Source organism: Hippopotamus amphibius, chromosome 16 (assembly GCF_030028045.1).
Source record: "Hippopotamus amphibius kiboko isolate mHipAmp2 chromosome 16, mHipAmp2.hap2, whole genome shotgun sequence".
Classification (NCBI taxonomy): Eukaryota; Metazoa; Chordata; class Mammalia; order Artiodactyla; family Hippopotamidae; genus Hippopotamus; species Hippopotamus amphibius.
The window spans coordinates 53225360-53241933 of NC_080201.1; the positions used below are offsets into that span (position 1 = coordinate 53225360).

Genomic DNA, 16574 nt, shown 5'->3' on the forward strand with positions numbered 1-16574 from the left:
CAGCGCGAAGGGCCAGCCAGCAGCCCCGGGACCCGGTACTTCCCTCCAACCCCAGCCACCTCTGGCGCCCGCATTTGCCCCCTGGCAGACCTGTTGCCTCTCCAGGGCAAGGCCCGGACCTGCCGCCGGTCCTGCCACTGCCCAAGGGTACCGATTCTCTCAGTGGTGGCCCCAGACGCCTCACCTTCGGGCAAATGCGCGGCTGGGTTCCCCACTCCCCACAACCTGCGGAAATCATATCGCGAACCCCTCCTCCTGCCTTGCTTCTTGGCTTCAACGTTTCTTGGCTCTGGGCCCTTGGGGAGGCCACCTTACTTCCCTGGTCCTCAGTGTTTTTGTCTGTAAAATGGGGCAAATAATGATCGCCTCCAGAGATGATGCCTGTCAATTGCGAGGTGCAGGACTTAGCATTGGGAAAGCCGCCCCTCCTCCCCGAAACTTCTAGCCAGTGTTTAGTGTTGTTATGAATCCACCTTCTCTTCCAGACCCACATGCCCCGTTCCAGACGTGTTCGCCGGGTGGAGGTGGCGCAAGGGCTAGGGGCACCTCCCGGGGCACAACTGTAGGAGTCAGCTCTTCCAGCCAGCTTGCGCTCTACCCCACTACCCCCACTTCCCCTACACACACACGATTTGGGGTCCGCTGCCTGCCGGGGTGGGACTGCGGGCCATGGGTATTTTCCCTTCCGAAGGGGGCGGACCCTGTGGTTTCCTCCCTGGTGACTTCCGGCAGAGAGGGCTTGGCCCCCAGAGAGGGCGGGGAGATGACACAGTTGTTCCCCCAGCCCTGCGGGGCGGGCAGCATGGTTCACTCCAGCATGGGGGCTCCAGGTAAGGGGCCGGGGCGCACAGACAACACCTTGGGGTTCGTCCTGCTGGGCCGGTTGCTAGCCCGCCCTGACCTCCCTCTTTGGCTGTCTCCTCTGCCCTTTCACTCTGTACCTCAGCAGCTGCCCCTCTTCCTATCCTGGGTCCTCACCTCCAGCTCCTCTTTCCCCTCCCCTTTCACATCAGCACCTGGGGCTTCTCCGACCTCTCCTCCTCTTCTCTGCTGCCCCGTTCTGAGGGGTCGGGGGGAAGGGGATGGAGCCCTGGTGTTGGTAGCAGGCTCTGATGCAGAGGCCCAGTGGGGGGGCGACATGAGTGATCCCGGGGAGGGGACTGCACAGGGGCTGGAAAGCTGAGTTGTTGGACCTTTGAGTGTGTGCGTCTGTGTATGTGCGTGTCAGCGGTAGTTCGGAGTCTTCCGTGTGTGACTGTCAGGTGTCCCGTGTGTGAGGGACTGTTGTGTGTGGCATTGTGGGGGTAGCCTTAGCAATGCTCTCTTGGTTCACTTCCTCACTCTGTTCTTTGCCTGAGATGTCCCCTCCTCGGGGTGGCCTTCCCTGCCCTCCCCATCTAAACTGGGAACCAATCCCGCTGCTCTGGGGCCCCTCACGCTGCTCTGTCCTTTCTTTGTGGCACTTATCACCGCTTGAAAATTTATTATATGTTTGTGTGCTTATGAACTGCCTCCCCCACCAAATGTCAGTCGACTGAGTGGACATTGTACGCCGAGGACCATACAAGGCGATTTGTATTTGTTGGCTCATTTGGCATAATGTGTCTATCTCTGCATAATGGTAGTTATCTCTTGGCTGTGCTGCTGGGAGAGCTCAGTGAGGTGATACAGTAAATGCTTAACACGGCAGGCGTCCATACTTCAAGGTTGTTTCGTTTGCGGCCCTATAGGTCTGACTGTGGGGATGTGTGAGGATGTGTCCCATTTGTGGGTGTCTGTGGGGCTAAGACTTGGCTTGGTGTGTGTCTGTGTGCATCGGTGTGAGCGGGCATCCCTGTGATCCATCAACATGAGCAGTTCTGTGCGGGATGTTGGAAATACAGCCGAAAAAGGCAGCTTTGGCTGTGTCCTCCTGGAGTCCCCAGTCCAGTGGGTAAGACAGACCTGTCACCAAACGGGAGGGGGCACAGGCAGAGGGGTCAGGGCTGGAACGCAGGAGGCACCAGGGACGGGGGAGCCTAGAAGACTTGCCCAGTTTAGCTGATGGGGATATCAGGGAGGGCTTCCTGGAGGAGGGCATGTCTGGTCTGCGATGTGAAGGATGAGTGGGTATGAGTAAGGCAACGGAGGCCAGGAGGCCACTTGCAGGACGCTGTGTGATTATTTAGTGAGGTGACCGTATGTGCAGCTATGGGTACGTGTGTGTGTGCATGTGTGCGCACGTACAGTGTAGACACAGGGACCCAGGGCATCTGCACACGCATGCCCTCTCTTCCCTGTCTGGGGTTGAATGGGGCCTTTGTACATGTCAGGCACTGGGTAAGACCCTTTACTTGGGGTTCCTCAAAGAATTGCCCTGCCTGCGAGGCCTGTCCTGGGTTCCCCAGCCTGGACGTGAATGAATACATGTGCGGCCTTGGGCAGATCACTGCTTGGTCTTGGGCTCTACATCTGTGGACTGGGTTCAGGGGTCTACCCTGGCCATCTCCCAGGAGGAGGTGACTCTGGGAGTGTGAGTACGTACACATCTTTGTATGTGTCTATCTGAGTAACCTGGGTGTATGTGTGTGTGCGCTCAAGCGTACACATCTGTGTCTGTCTGTCTGTCTGAGTGACTCTGGGTGTGTGAGTGTGTACCTGTGTGTCTGAGTGATTCTGGGTGTGTGTGTGTGTGTTGATGCACAGCTCGTGTGTGTACATGTTGTGTGTGTCTATCTGAGTGACCTGGCGTGTGTGTGTGTGTGTGTGTGTGTATGCGCATCTGTGTCTATCTGTATGTCTGTGTGTGAGTGACTCTGGGGCGCGAGTGTGTACGTGTCTGGGGGTGACTCGGTGTGTGAGCGTGTGTACATGCAGGTGTGCCCACACACGTCTGGGGGTGTGTTTTGCATATCTGCCTGTGTCATTGTGTCTGGGCTTGTGTCTTCATCTGCAGACATTCCTGTCTGGGATCTGTGCACACCTGTCCCTGTGTGTGTTTGCATGGTCTCTGTTCGTGTCTGGGGCCCTGCCTGGCTGTGGCTGTGGTGCGTGTGCTCTGTGGCAGCTCTTGTCAGCGCAGCTGGGGGGCCACCTCTCTTGTTGTGTCTGCTGTCCGTATCTCCATCCCTCCCTCCTGACATGCAGAAGGGTTCACTCCCTGGAGGCCGCCCAGGGACAGCTGTGGGGTGTGGGGGTGTGAAATGCTACTCCCGGGGAGGCCGGGCTGGGCCAGTGGGCGAGCAGAGGTTCCCGGCAGCGCAGACCCTGCCCACAGGGGCTCCCAGGCCACAGCCTTGATTGAGGCGGGCTTTGGAGGCAGGGGACCCAGGGGACAGGCCAAGCGGGGCCAGGAGGGGTGAGGGGCAGCCCTTGGGCCCTCTATATTTAGCCCCATTTTCGGTAAGTGCTAACGAGAAGCTGGCCCAAGTCTGCTAAAACCGGCTGGGGGAAATGCAGAGGAGAAGTGAAAGTCCGGGGAGGGAGGGGCGCGGGAGGGTGGAGGGGACCCAGGGTCCCAGGCCTGGGGCATTCGGGCAAGTGAGTGTGAGCCCAGGGGCGTGGCCGCCCTGGGTGGGTCTGACCTAAGGATGGTGGGATTTGAGGGGCCCAGTCGGTTCTGCATTGCTTTTCCCTGCCTCTTCCTCTAAAAAGTGGCCCGCTGCCTGTGATGGGGGGAGGGAGGAGGGGGCCCCGACCAGCCTCTCTGTATGAATGAATGAGGCTTTGAGCAGGGCTTCTGAAGGCTCCAGTGTGGCTGGAGTATGTTAGGGTCACCTGGAGGGGACCTGGATCTCACCCTGTCCCAGTGAAATCGGAGTGTCGGGGGTAGGATTAGGCATCAGTATTTCTCTAGAGTCGAAAGAGAGAGAGAGAGAGGGCCCTGCCTGGGCTCCTGCAGGGTGGGTGGCCTCAGCAGGCCTCTTGCCAGGGTCACTGTGCCCTCGAGTCCCCACTAAGACATCACTTAGCTTTGGGTCCCTGGCGGAAGTGAAGTTCCCTGTTCATCCCTGGTGGGGATGATTTGATAAGACCCTTTTCTTGGATCAGGCTCTGATGGAGGAGGAGGAGAGGGGAGCAAAAGAGGCCTGGGTGAAGGGCAGCTCTGGCCATTTTGCTGTCGACCTAGCCGAGCTCTGCAGGGGTGCACAGGCTGTGCGGGAACTGGGGGTGCTGGGGGCAGGACTGGGGAGAATAAGTTGAAACAGAATGGTGGAAACTTCCCCTCAAACCGCTTTTTCCTCTCCAGCCACTATCCCTGCAGAGGGGATGTTACCTTAAAGGTTTAGGTTAGAGCTGCCTGGGGATCGGGGCTGGGGGTGGATGTGTCAAGAGACAGCAGGGAGAGGGGATTCTTTAATGCATTCATTCATTCCAAAGACACAGTCCTAGACGTGCAGTGCTGACTCCAGCCTGGGCCATAGGAGCCCAGGGGTTGGGGGTCTCTTCCCAGGCTGTTGAGGTGTGTTAGGGGGCAGGGGGACCCCAGATGAGAGAGACACTGACTGCCTGGGCAGTCAGGGAGGACCTCACAGAGGAGGTGACATGGAGCTGGCGCCTTAGAGAAGAGCAGGAGTTTGCTCGTCGAGAAGGAAAGGGTTGCCCCAGGTGGGAGAAGAGCAGAGGCAAAGGCCTGGAGGAGGGAGAGCATGGCCACCCCTGTTCAATCAACCCACGCATCCTGTTGGGGACCCCAGATGAGTCAGACCTGCCCCTGAGGGGTTCCTGGCCTGAAGGAGGAGACATTCTGGGGCCCAGATGGCTACAGCCTTTTGGGACAGTGACAGGGGAGATGGAGCCAGGGCGGAGGGAACAGGGCAGAGACCCTCCACCTGGAGTTGTCGGGTGGTGACTTCATGGAGGACAGAGCCTGTGTTGGGTCCTGAAGGATGAGTAGGAGGTCGCCAGGCAGATAGAGTGGGGAATAGTGTTCCCGGCAGAGAGAACAGTCATACCAAGGCCTCAGGAAACATTTGTTAAATGGCAGAGAGACAGCAGGACAGAGGCAGGAACAAGTAAAAGACAGAGAGAGCGGCAGGGAGGGATGTTCAGCACACATTTATAACCTGTTCTTCTGAGCTGGGTGACGCTGGGGACCCAGCGATGAGTCAGACCAGGCCTGCCCGCTCGTCTGGTGGGAAAGGACTGGGACACAGGTGACCACAGCCCTGTAGGCTCGGGGCTAGGACAGCAAGAAGCCATGACCAGAGGAGGCTGCTTTAGTTTGCTAGAGCTGCCATAACAAAATACCCCAGACTGGGTGGCTTAAACAACAGAAATTTATTTTCTGAAAATTCTGGAAGCGAGAAGTCCAAGGTCAAGGTGTCAGCAGGGTTGGTTTCTTCTGAGGCCTCTCTCGTTGGCTGGGGATGGCCATGTGCTCCCTGTGTCTTCACCGGGTCTTCCCTTTGTGCATGTCTGTGTCCCAGTCTCCTTCTTGTGAAGACACCAGTCATATTGGATCAGAACCCACCCTCAGGGTCTCATTTTAACTTCATTACCTCTTTAAGAAAGATGCTATCTCCAAAGACAGTCATATTCTGAGAGACCGGGGGTTAGGACTTCAACTAGGAATGTTGGGGGACAGCTCACCACGTAATAGAGGCCAAGGATGAACACGGACTCTCTGGGGTGGAGGTGAGGTCAGAGGCCACCCTGGTCCGTGAGCGGGAGGGGCGTTCGCTAACTAGGTGGGGAGTAAAGAACCTGTAAGGTCTGGACTCCCCATGGAGCAGAGGGAGATGCCTGGCATGGTTGAAGAGAAAGTTGCATGAGTTGCAAGAGAGGGGCAGCAGAGGGTGACAGGGGCCCCACCCTAAAGGCCAGGATGAGGAGCCTGGGCCTTTCTTAGGAGAGGGGGAGCCACGGAAGGCTTCAGGGCCAGGGAAGGAGCTCCCCGTGGCAATGTGGACAGTGGCTGAAGGGAGGGGCCGCCCGGGAGGGGGCCGAGACGCAGCTTTCAGGGATGCTGGGAGGGGTGGGATTTAGGGCCACATTAGGGTTTGCGGTTGCCTGGAGCAGGGCCCAGTTCTGAGAGATTTAGCGCTGGGATCTGGCAGGACTCCTGCATCTGATGCCCCAGAGTCAGGAGTGGGGGCCTCATCCCCTGGTTCCCTTTGTGACCTCCTGTGTCTCTCAGGATCTTAACTATACTCCACGCCCCTTCCCGGGTGCCCGGAAACAGGGCCTGAGCTCCTGTAGCATCTGGGCACCTGCTCCCCACCGCCACCCTCATAAGCTTATGCCTTAAAAGAACTCTATGCTGTCTTATTATTGTTATTATTATTAGCTTAAAATTCTTTTCTTTTTTTGGGAAAACATAACAAGCATAGAGTAAAGAAAGTGCTCAAATTTTAAGTGTACGGTTTGATGAATTTTTACGTATGTATAGATCCACATAACCACCAAACACATTACCCTACAGAATATTTCCAACCCCATGCAGGCTTCCTCACACCCTCTCCCGGTCAGCAGCCCCCAAAAGGTGCCCGCTAATATGACCTTTATCATTTGATGTCGTCCTGCCTGTTTCTGAGTTCCGCACAATTGGAGTCCTGCTGTTTGTTCACTTTTGTGTCTCCCGTCTTTCCCTCGGCATCCTGTTTGTGAGATTCAGCGTGTGTGATACGGAAGTCGGTTCTTTTCCAGGCTGTGGAGTATTTCATCGTATGGATGTACCAGTGTTGTTGACCCATTCCCGTTAACGGGGCCCTTGAGCTATTTCCAGTTGCGGGGAGTGGTTATAAAAGGGCTGCCGGGAACATGTGTGCCCGGGGGTGGTGGTGGGCAGGACGCTTCTTTCTCTTGGGTGGACGCCCAGGTGTGGATGTGCTGGGCCACGGGGAAGGGGCACCTCCCCGGCTTCCCTGAACTGCGCTTGTGTCGATTTACACCCCCACCAGCAGTGTGTGACTTGGCTTTTTCACCAGGAATTTTAAATCTGAGTGGTGTTCTGTGTCGAGTAATCCTCAATTTAAAAATTTCTGTCCCCCTTCTTTTTTTTTTTCCATTTGCTGAGGCAGCCCCAGCTCTCTCTCTAGCTGGCCTTCTTTACATATCTTGGATGCAGAGCACACTAGAGTTGGATAGTTCCTTTGATAGGGCAGGGTCTTGCTGGGGACTTGGAGTGAGTTGTAGGGGAGACTTTAGTGTCAGGGTCAGGGTCAGCAGTAAGGTCTGAGCCCGGAGTTGGGAGTCGAGGTCAGATGACGGACTCGCGCCTTCTGGACAGGAGTTGGGAATCAGGGTGTGTAGAGGGATTGAGAAAGGGTCAGGCAGAAACCCAGATTTGTGTGGGGGTCCAGGACCAGGAAGGGCTGGGTTCGAGTCAGTGTCAGGGTGAAGTTGGGTTGGGGTGACAGTGGGAGATGAGGTGGCGGGGGTCACGACCGGTCCATTGGACCGTAGCGATACTGATTAGGAGTGGGAGCCCCGGAGTCATGAAGACCCGAGTCCGATCAGGGCACCTCTGCGGTCTCACAGGTGACACCTCCCCAGAAGCCTCGGTTTCCTCCTCTGTAAAATGGGGGTAATATTAGCCCCAACTGCCAGCGTGAGCTCTGATTCATCCTTGGCACAGAGCTTGGCCCCCGTAGCACTCACCTTCCCGTGACCAGCATCAGAGAGCTGTGAGGGCCGCGGGGGGCGGGGCGGGGTGGGGGGGTGGTCTCCATTGCTCCGTGTTCCCCGCGCGCCACTCCCCTCGGCCACCTCCTTTCATTTCCTCTGCCTGCGGAGCTATAGGGTGGGATTTCGGGGGCGGGGGGCCGTAGGTCGGATTGGGGCCTGCGGCTGCGATTCAAGGCTGACGTCCCAGGTAAGGTCGAGGGTTAGATTTTTGAGGACAAGGTCGGGGCAGAAGCGGATGGGGTTGGAGTCACAGAGATCAGAGTGGGGCCGCCTGTGTGCTGAGTACCTGAAAGGGAGGCCGGTGGGAGTGGGGTGTGGACGGGAAAGTGGTGGGCCGGGGAGGGAGCCAGAGGGCGGCTGAATCACACCCGGAGATCTGAGGACGCGCTCCTTTGGGGATGCTGCAGTCCCCTCACACCTCCCAGGCCCTACTCAGAGTGGAAAACATGCCTCACCGAAACCTGGTGAGGCAGGACGGGCGCCTGGGCGGCAGCCTGAGAAGAGGCCCGAGGCTGACTCGCTCCTTTGGAACATCACCAGCCTCCCCTGAGCGGCCAGTGCCCTGTCAGGACCAACGGCCAACCTCCACCTCCCACTCTGCCCCAGCATCTCATGGTGGGGGGTGGGGGGGGCCTGGCGGGTGGGTGACCCTTCTGGAGGGGTAAAGGGGATCCCCAGGGCCCGAAGACCCCTCTCCTGTCCTGCTGGAGGAGGGCAGAGGCCCAGAGCAGAGGGCCTGTCTCCTGGAAAGACACACTTGCAAGGCGGCAGGCGGTGTGGGGGTATTTGGGGAGAGGCTGTGGTGGTGCTGGAGGAGGGGCCCCAGAGTCCTTCGGGCTTCTGCACCCTTACCCCACTGGCATCCCTCCTCTCTCCCCAGAAATAAGAATGTCTAAGCCCCTGGAGGCCGAGAAGCAGGGTCTGGACTCCCCATCAGAGCACACAGGTGAGTGGGGAAGGGAGCAGGGAGGGCAGAGGTCACCATGGGCGGAGGGCAGGTATGCTGGGGAGTTTGGGGGGTGGCTGGTGACGACTCGCCCTGTTGCTCTCCTCGCAGACACTGAAAGAAATGGACCAGACACTAACCATCAGGTCAGGAGGGAGTGGATGAGCAGGAGGGGTGGGGAGGGGGAGGGGAAGACGGGAGCAGATGGGAGCTCTATGGGGGAGGGGCAGGGTGTCAGAAGCTGCTTCATCTCACTGTTCGCATCTCCTACCCCAACGTGCTCTTTGCAGAACCCCCAGAATAAGACCTCCCCGTTCTCTGTGTCCCCGACGGGCCCCAGCACCAAGGTAAGCACCTGTCAGAGCCGGGGCAGGGGGAGGGGTGTCCTATAACGGGCTGGGTTTGACATTTGGGAGAGGGTCCCTGGATGCCTGCCTAGGGCCCAGGGCCTGGTACCTTGGTGATGGGACTCCTCCTGCCCCTTCTCACCCTCGGGTTCCCGCCCCAGGCCTGTGACTCACCAGGGCTCCTTCCCCTTCCCTGGGGGGGTGGGGGTGGCCAGGGAAATCCCCCCCAGAGCCCCAGGGCGATGAACAACAGGAAGCTGAGGGCCCCGCCCCCATCCCAACTTCCCTGACCGAGCAGGGGCCGGCCCCACCCCCACCCCCCCAACGCACACACTCGGGGGCCAGCCAAGGAGTGGGGAGCAGATGGGGGAGGGCAGACCCAGGGAGGATGCCGTAGGAGAGGACGATGGGGAGGCCGGAAGTGACCACATAGAGCAAATGCCAGATTCAGATGGGGCCCTGCTGCTGGGCACTGCTGGGCTTCCTGGGGTGTCTGGGGCCCGGGTCTCCACTCTCCAGTCTGGTGGGGGCAGCTGGCAGGTCCAGAGGCCTGAAGATGGCTCAGAGGGCAGGGGCGGAGAAGACATGGGCAGGGCTTCCGACCCTGACCAAAGGTGGCGGAAGGCTGGGGCAAGGGCACCAGGGCACCAGGAACTGCTCTGTAACCATGGGAAAATCACTCCCCCCGGGCTTCTCAGTTTCCTCTTCTCTAGCATGGGAGTGAGGCGGGGGAAGTGGGGCATCTCTGAGGTCCCTTCTGTGGCTAGTGTGCCTTTATGCTGCTTGGTGGGCAGGTGTCTCATTCTGAGAGGGCTGGACAGGACTCAGGGAGAAGGACTCTCTGACGGACCGCCTTTCCTCTGACCTCAGGCTGGGCTCTGGCCTCAGCCCTTGGAGCCAAGGGCGTCCATCGCCCCCCACTGCCAGCACCAGCCCCCCCCTCAGCTGAATGTTTGCAGCCTCTCCTTGCCCCACAGCAGCCCTGCTTCTCCCCTAGGAGACCAGTGGGACCCAGGGAAGAAAGGGTCCTTGCTCCCCTTCCCGAGCCTGGGCCTGCTTCCTGGGGAAAGCTCGAGGCAGAGATCAGCAGTGGCCTCTGACTCCGGGTCTCCATCCACACCTGGTCTCCGCTGCTGGCCTCTGCCATTCCACCTCCCTGCATCTTTTCTGTGTCAGTGTTTCCCTAACTGCAGTGATTCGTGTGCTTCCAGCGTGATTTCAGGCAAATGCACACACCACCGTGTACGGGTTGACATCATAATTTTGTTAAATTAGCACAACCAAAAAGAAACAAAACATTTTATTACGGAAAATGTGAAGCAAATTCAAAAGTAGAAGGAAGACCATAGCAAAAACGAACCTCCAGGTACCTGTCAGTCAGCTTCAACAATCAGCAACTCACGAGCTGGCTTGCTTTTTCGACAGCTGAAATACAATGTTTTTTTAAATGGAAATTTCATGAATGGAAAAACCAGAATCACTTGCCATGGAAATAAATACAAAGATTATTAAAACGCACCCAGAGACTCTTGCCTGCTGTGAAGTCTAAGGCTGAGACCAGTTCTCTGTTTGTTAAAAGGGGAGATTAGCCAGGGCTGGAAGGTGTTAGAGACATCCTAGCACCTGATGGAGACTTCAAAGACCCCGAGGGGAGGAAAGAGCCCTGAGAGAGAGAGTGTTCTCACCATGGCATGCAGTGTCGGTTTTTTAAAAACTTTTAATTAAAATATGGCACACAGATCCTCAGTGTACAGCTCTGTGGACTTTCACAAACTGAACACCCATGTCGCCAGCACTAGATCAAGAAACAGAACACGAGCAGACTTCCAGGAGGACCTTCATTTCCCCACCAGCATGGCCACTGCCCTGGCTTCTGGTACCCAGTTTCACGCTGCATCCCAGCACCCCTTAGACTTTCTGACACTTGTATCCCGTCCTTGGGGCATGCCACTCACCCTCTGTTATTTAGTCCTTCTCGGGGGCAGTCTGCCTGTGTGTCTCGGTGTGCATTGCAAATCCCACGCTCGCTCCTGCCAGGTCACTTTCCTTCTCTGGGTCTCCTTTTGCAAAACGTTGGGCTGAAGGATGATCCCTAATGTCTCCTCTGGGCTTGAGAGTGTGCGACTCATCAAGCCACAGCTCCCACCCCACGTGTCTTTCACCAACAGACCTCTCAGGCGGCCCGCCATCATCTGCTTTTTAGGTAGGAGAGGAGGAAGGCCAGGGCCCCTCTAAGCTGGTCTGGCCTGTGTGGTGGATGCGAGGTGCATCTGTATCCTCCGCAGAGAGAGGAGGAGCGGCTCAGCAGACTCTGGGGTGGAGGCAGAAAGTGGGCAGCAGCTGGGCCACATCTGGCCTGCACACACCCTTTGCTGGTCCTGCAGCGTTTTTGCTTTGGATTTTTGCCGGCAGGAGCAGAGTGGGGGCTGGGCAGGCCTCCCCTTCAGGCAGCCCACTCCATCCACACCTGCCCAAATCACCCATTTGTGCTATCGGCCCGCTTCCTTAGGCTTTGAATTCATGACCCATATTCTAAGGTGGTGATTTTTATTTAATATCCTAAGACTCTTTCTTCCAATGAAGTCTTACTCCACTGGACAGATAAGAGGTGCACCTCTGGCTGAAGCACATGAGGGCTGTGGTACCCAGAATCCCCTTCTCTGATGTCCCAGGGCCCCCACTGGCATCCTTTCCCATTTTACAGATGGGGACCTGACCTCCAAGAGGGTAAAAGCGCTCTCCGAAGATGACCCTCTCCCTTTGGGTTCGGGTGCAGAGGGTGCATTAGCCTTTTCTGACTGGTGTGGAAACTGAGGCCAGGGCCACGCTGGCCACTGCAGGCCTGGCCTCCACACCCCAGTCTGCTCCTCTTGTACCGGCTGCGGGGCTGCCGTTGCCACACGTGTGCCCTCTCTTTGGTTCGCAGGTGGGCATTCTCTCTGGCCTCCACTTAACATTCTGGGGTCCCGGACCCTGCCTCTCTCCCCCCCAGATCAAGGCTGAAGACCCCAGTGGTGACTCAGCCCCAGCGGCACCCCCACCCCCGCAGCCGGCTCAGCCGCATCTGCCCCAGGCCCAACTCATGTTGACGGGCAGCCAGCTAGCCGGGGTAAGTACTCGGGGTGCACGGGGTGGGGTGGGGGTGGCAGGGACCGGCCAGCTGCCTCCCATCTGTTACAGGACCGGTGGTGGCCTAGGATGTCCCGCCAGGGCCACGGCCACTCTCTCAATGCCTGCCTCTGACCCTCCTCTGTCCTCCTGGAAGACCTGCCCCCTAACCCGCTTGGCTCAGGCACTAACCCCTGTCTGCTTTCTCTGCTCCCCCCGTGCCCTGCCTCCGGCCCCCGCTGCCCCCACCCGGCCCACAGCTCACGGCGCTGATGCCAGCTCAGCAGCAACTCCTCCTGCAGCAAGCGCAGGCCCAGCTCCTGGCCGCCGCCGTGCAGCAGTCCAGTGCCGCCGCCGCCGCCGCCGCCGCCGCCTCCTCCACCTCCTCCTCCTCTTCCTCCTCCTCCTCCTCTGCCTCCTCCTCGACCTCGCAGCCCCCGGCCTCCTCCGGGGGAGGCGACCTGCCACCACCACAGCCTGCCAGCCAGCCCCCCGGGACCCCCCAGCTCACCCTATCCCAACCCATCCAGCTCACAGCACAGGTAAGGGCAGCCCCAGGGAGCACACTCCCTCCAGCCGAGGACCTGAGGAAGCCGAGACTGTGCAGGAGGCTGGCAGGTCCACGGGGACCGTTGTGACCACCAGCCACGGGCCAGGCAGTCCCCAGCAACCTTAGGAAGCCTGGGGAGATGCTGCCACCCATCTCTCAGAGGGGTCAAGCGAGGCTCAGGGAGAGGACACCCTCCACGTGATGGGAGTGCCTGGCTATCCACTTTCTGTGCATCTGGCTGAGGGTTCACAGCCACCTGGGAGGCTGACACATTATCCTCAGTTTACAGTGGAGGAAACCAGGGGTCACTTTCACGCACAAGACCTGTGTGGGTGCAAAACGAAAGGCTGAGAATCAGAATTAGTGCCCCCACATCGCGTCCCCTGTCTCGTCCAGCGAGATGCTCTATCAGAAAGGGGCCTGTGGTCTGTGAGTTAGGAAATGCTGCCTTCTCTCCCCCCATTCTGGAGACTTCTGGTCTGCGTGAAATCATGCATGAGTGGCTGTATTAGCTTCTAGGGCTGCCATAACAAAGTATCACAAACTGGGTGGCTTAAAACAACAGAAATGTATCATCTCAGGCTAGAAGTCGAAAATCAAGGTGTCAGCAGAGCTGGGCTCTCTCACAAGGCTCTAGGGGAGAATCCCTCTTTGCCTCTTCTCGCTTCTGCTGGTGCAGGAAATTGCTGGCTTTCTCATAGATCGATGACTCCAGTCTCTGCCTCCATCGTCACTTGGCCATCTTCTCTCTGTGTGTCTGTCTCTGCATCCAAATTTCCGCTTCTTATAAGGACACCAGTCATTGGATTAGGGTCCATCCTAATGACCTCCTTTTAACCATCTGCAAGGACCTCGTTTCCAAACAAGATCATATTTACAGGCACCAGGGGTTAGAACTTGTACCATTTTTTTTTTAATGGCCGTGCCACACGGCATGTGGGATCCTAGTTCCCCAACCAGGGATCGAACCTGCACAACCCCTGATTGGAAGGGCAGAGTCTTAACCACTGGACCACCAGGGAAGTGCCCTACCATATCTTTTTAGGGGATACAATTCAACCATGACAGTGGCCATTAAGGTTGGTGGGAGCAGAGTAGAAGCTGGGCAGGCCTGCTCTTCCGACAGGCTGCTCTCTCCAGCCCACGCCGTCCTTCCACCCTGCTTGTGTCACCCGTTTGAGCTGTTAACCTGGTTTCCATAAAGCATTTGAGTCTGTGGCCCGTGTTCCAGGGCAGTGAAGGGCCTGGGATGTCCTACAGCGAGGGATCCTGTTTAACTTCCCTTGGCCCCACATTTCTCACAGTGACAGCTCCCAGGATCCTCCTCCTCCCTCTCTCTCCACCCGCCAGGGGCCTCGGAATCCCCGGCTGCCTGCACTGTCTCCACCAGGGAGCTGTCCAGCACCTGCGAGGCTGTCCCCTCGACAGCGGTCAGGCTCGGATGGGCCTGTTCCACTGCTGATCAGCACTCCCATTCGGGTCTGTCCTTAACACTGAGCGCGTCTCTGCCTCCTTAGAGCTTCCTGCCGCTGGGCCCGGCTCTGCAGAAACACAGAGCAAGCTGGCCTCACTACTCAGTAGCGACTCTTCCAAAGGGATCCTCCCAAGGCCCGGCTCGCCACTATATGTAGCCTGTCGGGTGCTGCCTTTGTACCAGGCACTGTGCTAACGTGACCTCCTTGAATCCACAAATGCTTCTCCTGGCCGAGGCTCGGGGGTGTGGGTGGGGCGAAGGGAGAAGTGACTTGCCTGCCCCAGGTCACACTGTGAGCTCAAGTGGCAGAGCCAGCCTGGGAGCCAGGCCTGGGAGTCCAGGGCTCTAACTACAGGATCTGGGGCTGCCGCCTCTAGCTGGCACCCCTCCCACCCCAGCAGCCGGTGATCTGTTTCCCTCGTAGCACACACGGCTCTGCACGGAGCAAGGCCGAGGCTCAGGGCTCCTCACTAGGCCTCCAATCTCAGTGCCCCTGCTTCTGTTCTTCTTTCTGCCTGGAAATCAGCCCCTCTCTTTACCTGCACAGCTCCTCCTCATCCTTTAAGCCCCAGCTCGGGAGCCCTCCCCTCCAGAAAGTCTTCCATGACTTGCCTTCCTCCAGGTGGTTTGTTTTCCTGCCTCCTGCCTCCTCAGGGGGCTGCCAGCCCATCCTCTCCTTCTGCCACAGCCCTGATCACCCGGGGCTGTTTCCAGATTTGCCCTTGGAAATGTCTGTTGAAGGAACACAGACTACAGGGAGGGAGGAGGGACCGAGAGCCTAGTGCAGACCCAGCCAGGCCATCAGCCCCTGTGAGCAGTGGAAAACACTTCTGTTTAACCACCTCCTCCAGGCTCCCCACACCCCCCTGCCACACACTATCCCCCCCAGGCTCTGATCCTCAAGGTCTCCTCCAACCTCTGCTGCCCAGCCCTTTCCTCTCGCTTCTCTCGCCCCAGCTTCCCTCAGCTCTGATTTTCTCCATCTGTCTCCTGCAAGGGCAAAGCTGGGCTGAGGGTGTTCCCTAGGAGTTCTGTCACTCCGCAGTCTCACTTCCCCAACAGACCAATGTTTATCCCATGAGCCGGGCACCATGCTGCACCCAGGCCACAGCGGAGACCACCGTCCTCCTGCCCTCGCTGCCCATGGCAGCCACAGCCAGCCCCGGCCCTCGGCTCGACTCTCTCCCCCGCCTGTGTCTCATGTCTGCCGGTGCCACTTCCCGTGCCTGCTCAGCTCTGTCCTGCCCTTGTTTCGCAGATACTTCCCGCCTTCTGGGTCAGGCCCTGGTGGGAAGCAGGGGTGACTCAGACCCAGCCTTTCCCACGGAGGGAATCCCAGCCATGAAGCGAAACAGACACACCAACGAGCCACTAAGAAATGCTTTACTTGAAAAATACTAAGAAAAAAAAAATACGAAGAAAGTAAAAAAGCATCCGTAGCCCTGTCACTTTAAAATTACATTAAGTATGAAGGGAAAGTCCGCCTTCTGTCCCTCTAATGCCAGCTTCCAAAGTAATGTGGGTCAGTTTGGCAGGAAACCCCCCTGCGTTTCTCTAGCCTGGACGGAAGGGACAGTTATAATACAATTTTACCACTGACTTTTTTTTTTTTTGGACCACGCCGCGCGGCTTGTGGGATCTTATTTCCCTGACTAGGGATTGAACCCAGGCCCTCGGTAGTGAAAGCACAGAATCCTAACCACTGGACCGCCAGGGAATTCCCTATAACACAGTTTTACAATTTGTGTGTCCAGCGCTTGACACGATGCTGTCTACAGAGGGGGCCACACAGATGTTTACTGAATCGAGGAGGGATGTTTTGTTGCAGCTTTTCAATCAAGGGTAGGAAAGACATCTCTCCAGGGGAGTAATTCAGAATGTCTAAGGTAGGGTAGGCATTGATTGCAAATTTACATTAACAGTTAAAACATCATTTTGTATTTGAAGAGCAGGAGAGGAAAAGTCCCTATTTTTGTAATACGACCACAGCAAATAAAGCTTGAGAAGATTTTTTTAGGTGGGTAGGACCAAGTGAAGAAAGGTTTCCCAGAGACCTGCTGGATGTGGTGGGGATGCGGGAAAAGAAATGTGACTGTGTCTGAGGGAGTCAGGGAAGGCTTCCTGGAGGAGGTGATATCTGAACCAAGGCAGGACAAGTAGGAGTTAACCAGATGGATGACCTGGGGAAAGGGTTCCAGGCATGGGAATGGCAAATGCAAAGTGAGAGAGCAGGACAGGCTTGCGGAGGTGGGGGGTGGGAGCCAGCAAAGGATGAGCTGGGAGGGGGTGTCAGCAGGGCCGCAGCCCCACTCTACGCAGCTGAAAGGGAAAAGGGAATATTTGCATCAGATCACAGAAAAGGCCCAGCCGGGAACATCAGGCCCGGCCCCAGGGATCTGTCTCCTTTTTCATTCTGGGGCAGGCATAATGGGTACCAGCAGTTCTAGACTTGCAGCCACCCTGCCCAGGGAGATAAAACACACCCACCTGCCAGGTTTGCGTCGTTGCCTCCTGACCTCTGAGAAGGTGGGGTCAGCCCCA

General features: G+C 57.5%; 1 protein-coding gene across 5 annotated transcripts in view; it reads left to right on the top strand.

Annotated features, from left to right (window-relative positions):
* The first annotated feature begins 763 nt into the window (after window positions 1-763).
* POU2F2 (POU class 2 homeobox 2) overlaps window positions 764-16574 on the top strand; it is a 32609-nt gene continuing 16798 nt past the window's right edge. For 4 of the 5 annotated variants that reach the window (XM_057711628.1, XM_057711630.1, XM_057711631.1 and 1 more), the window contains exons 1-5: window positions 764-830; window positions 8489-8554; window positions 8666-8700; window positions 8845-8901; window positions 11894-12010. In XM_057711628.1, the coding sequence (XP_057567611.1) occupies window positions 764-830; window positions 8489-8554; window positions 8666-8700; window positions 8845-8901; window positions 11894-12010 (342 nt within the window). Of the gene's footprint in view, window positions 831-8488; window positions 8555-8665; window positions 8701-8844; window positions 8902-11827; window positions 12011-12269; window positions 12552-16574 lie in introns of all 5 variants that reach the window. The other variant, XM_057711627.1, reaches the window with a different exon arrangement.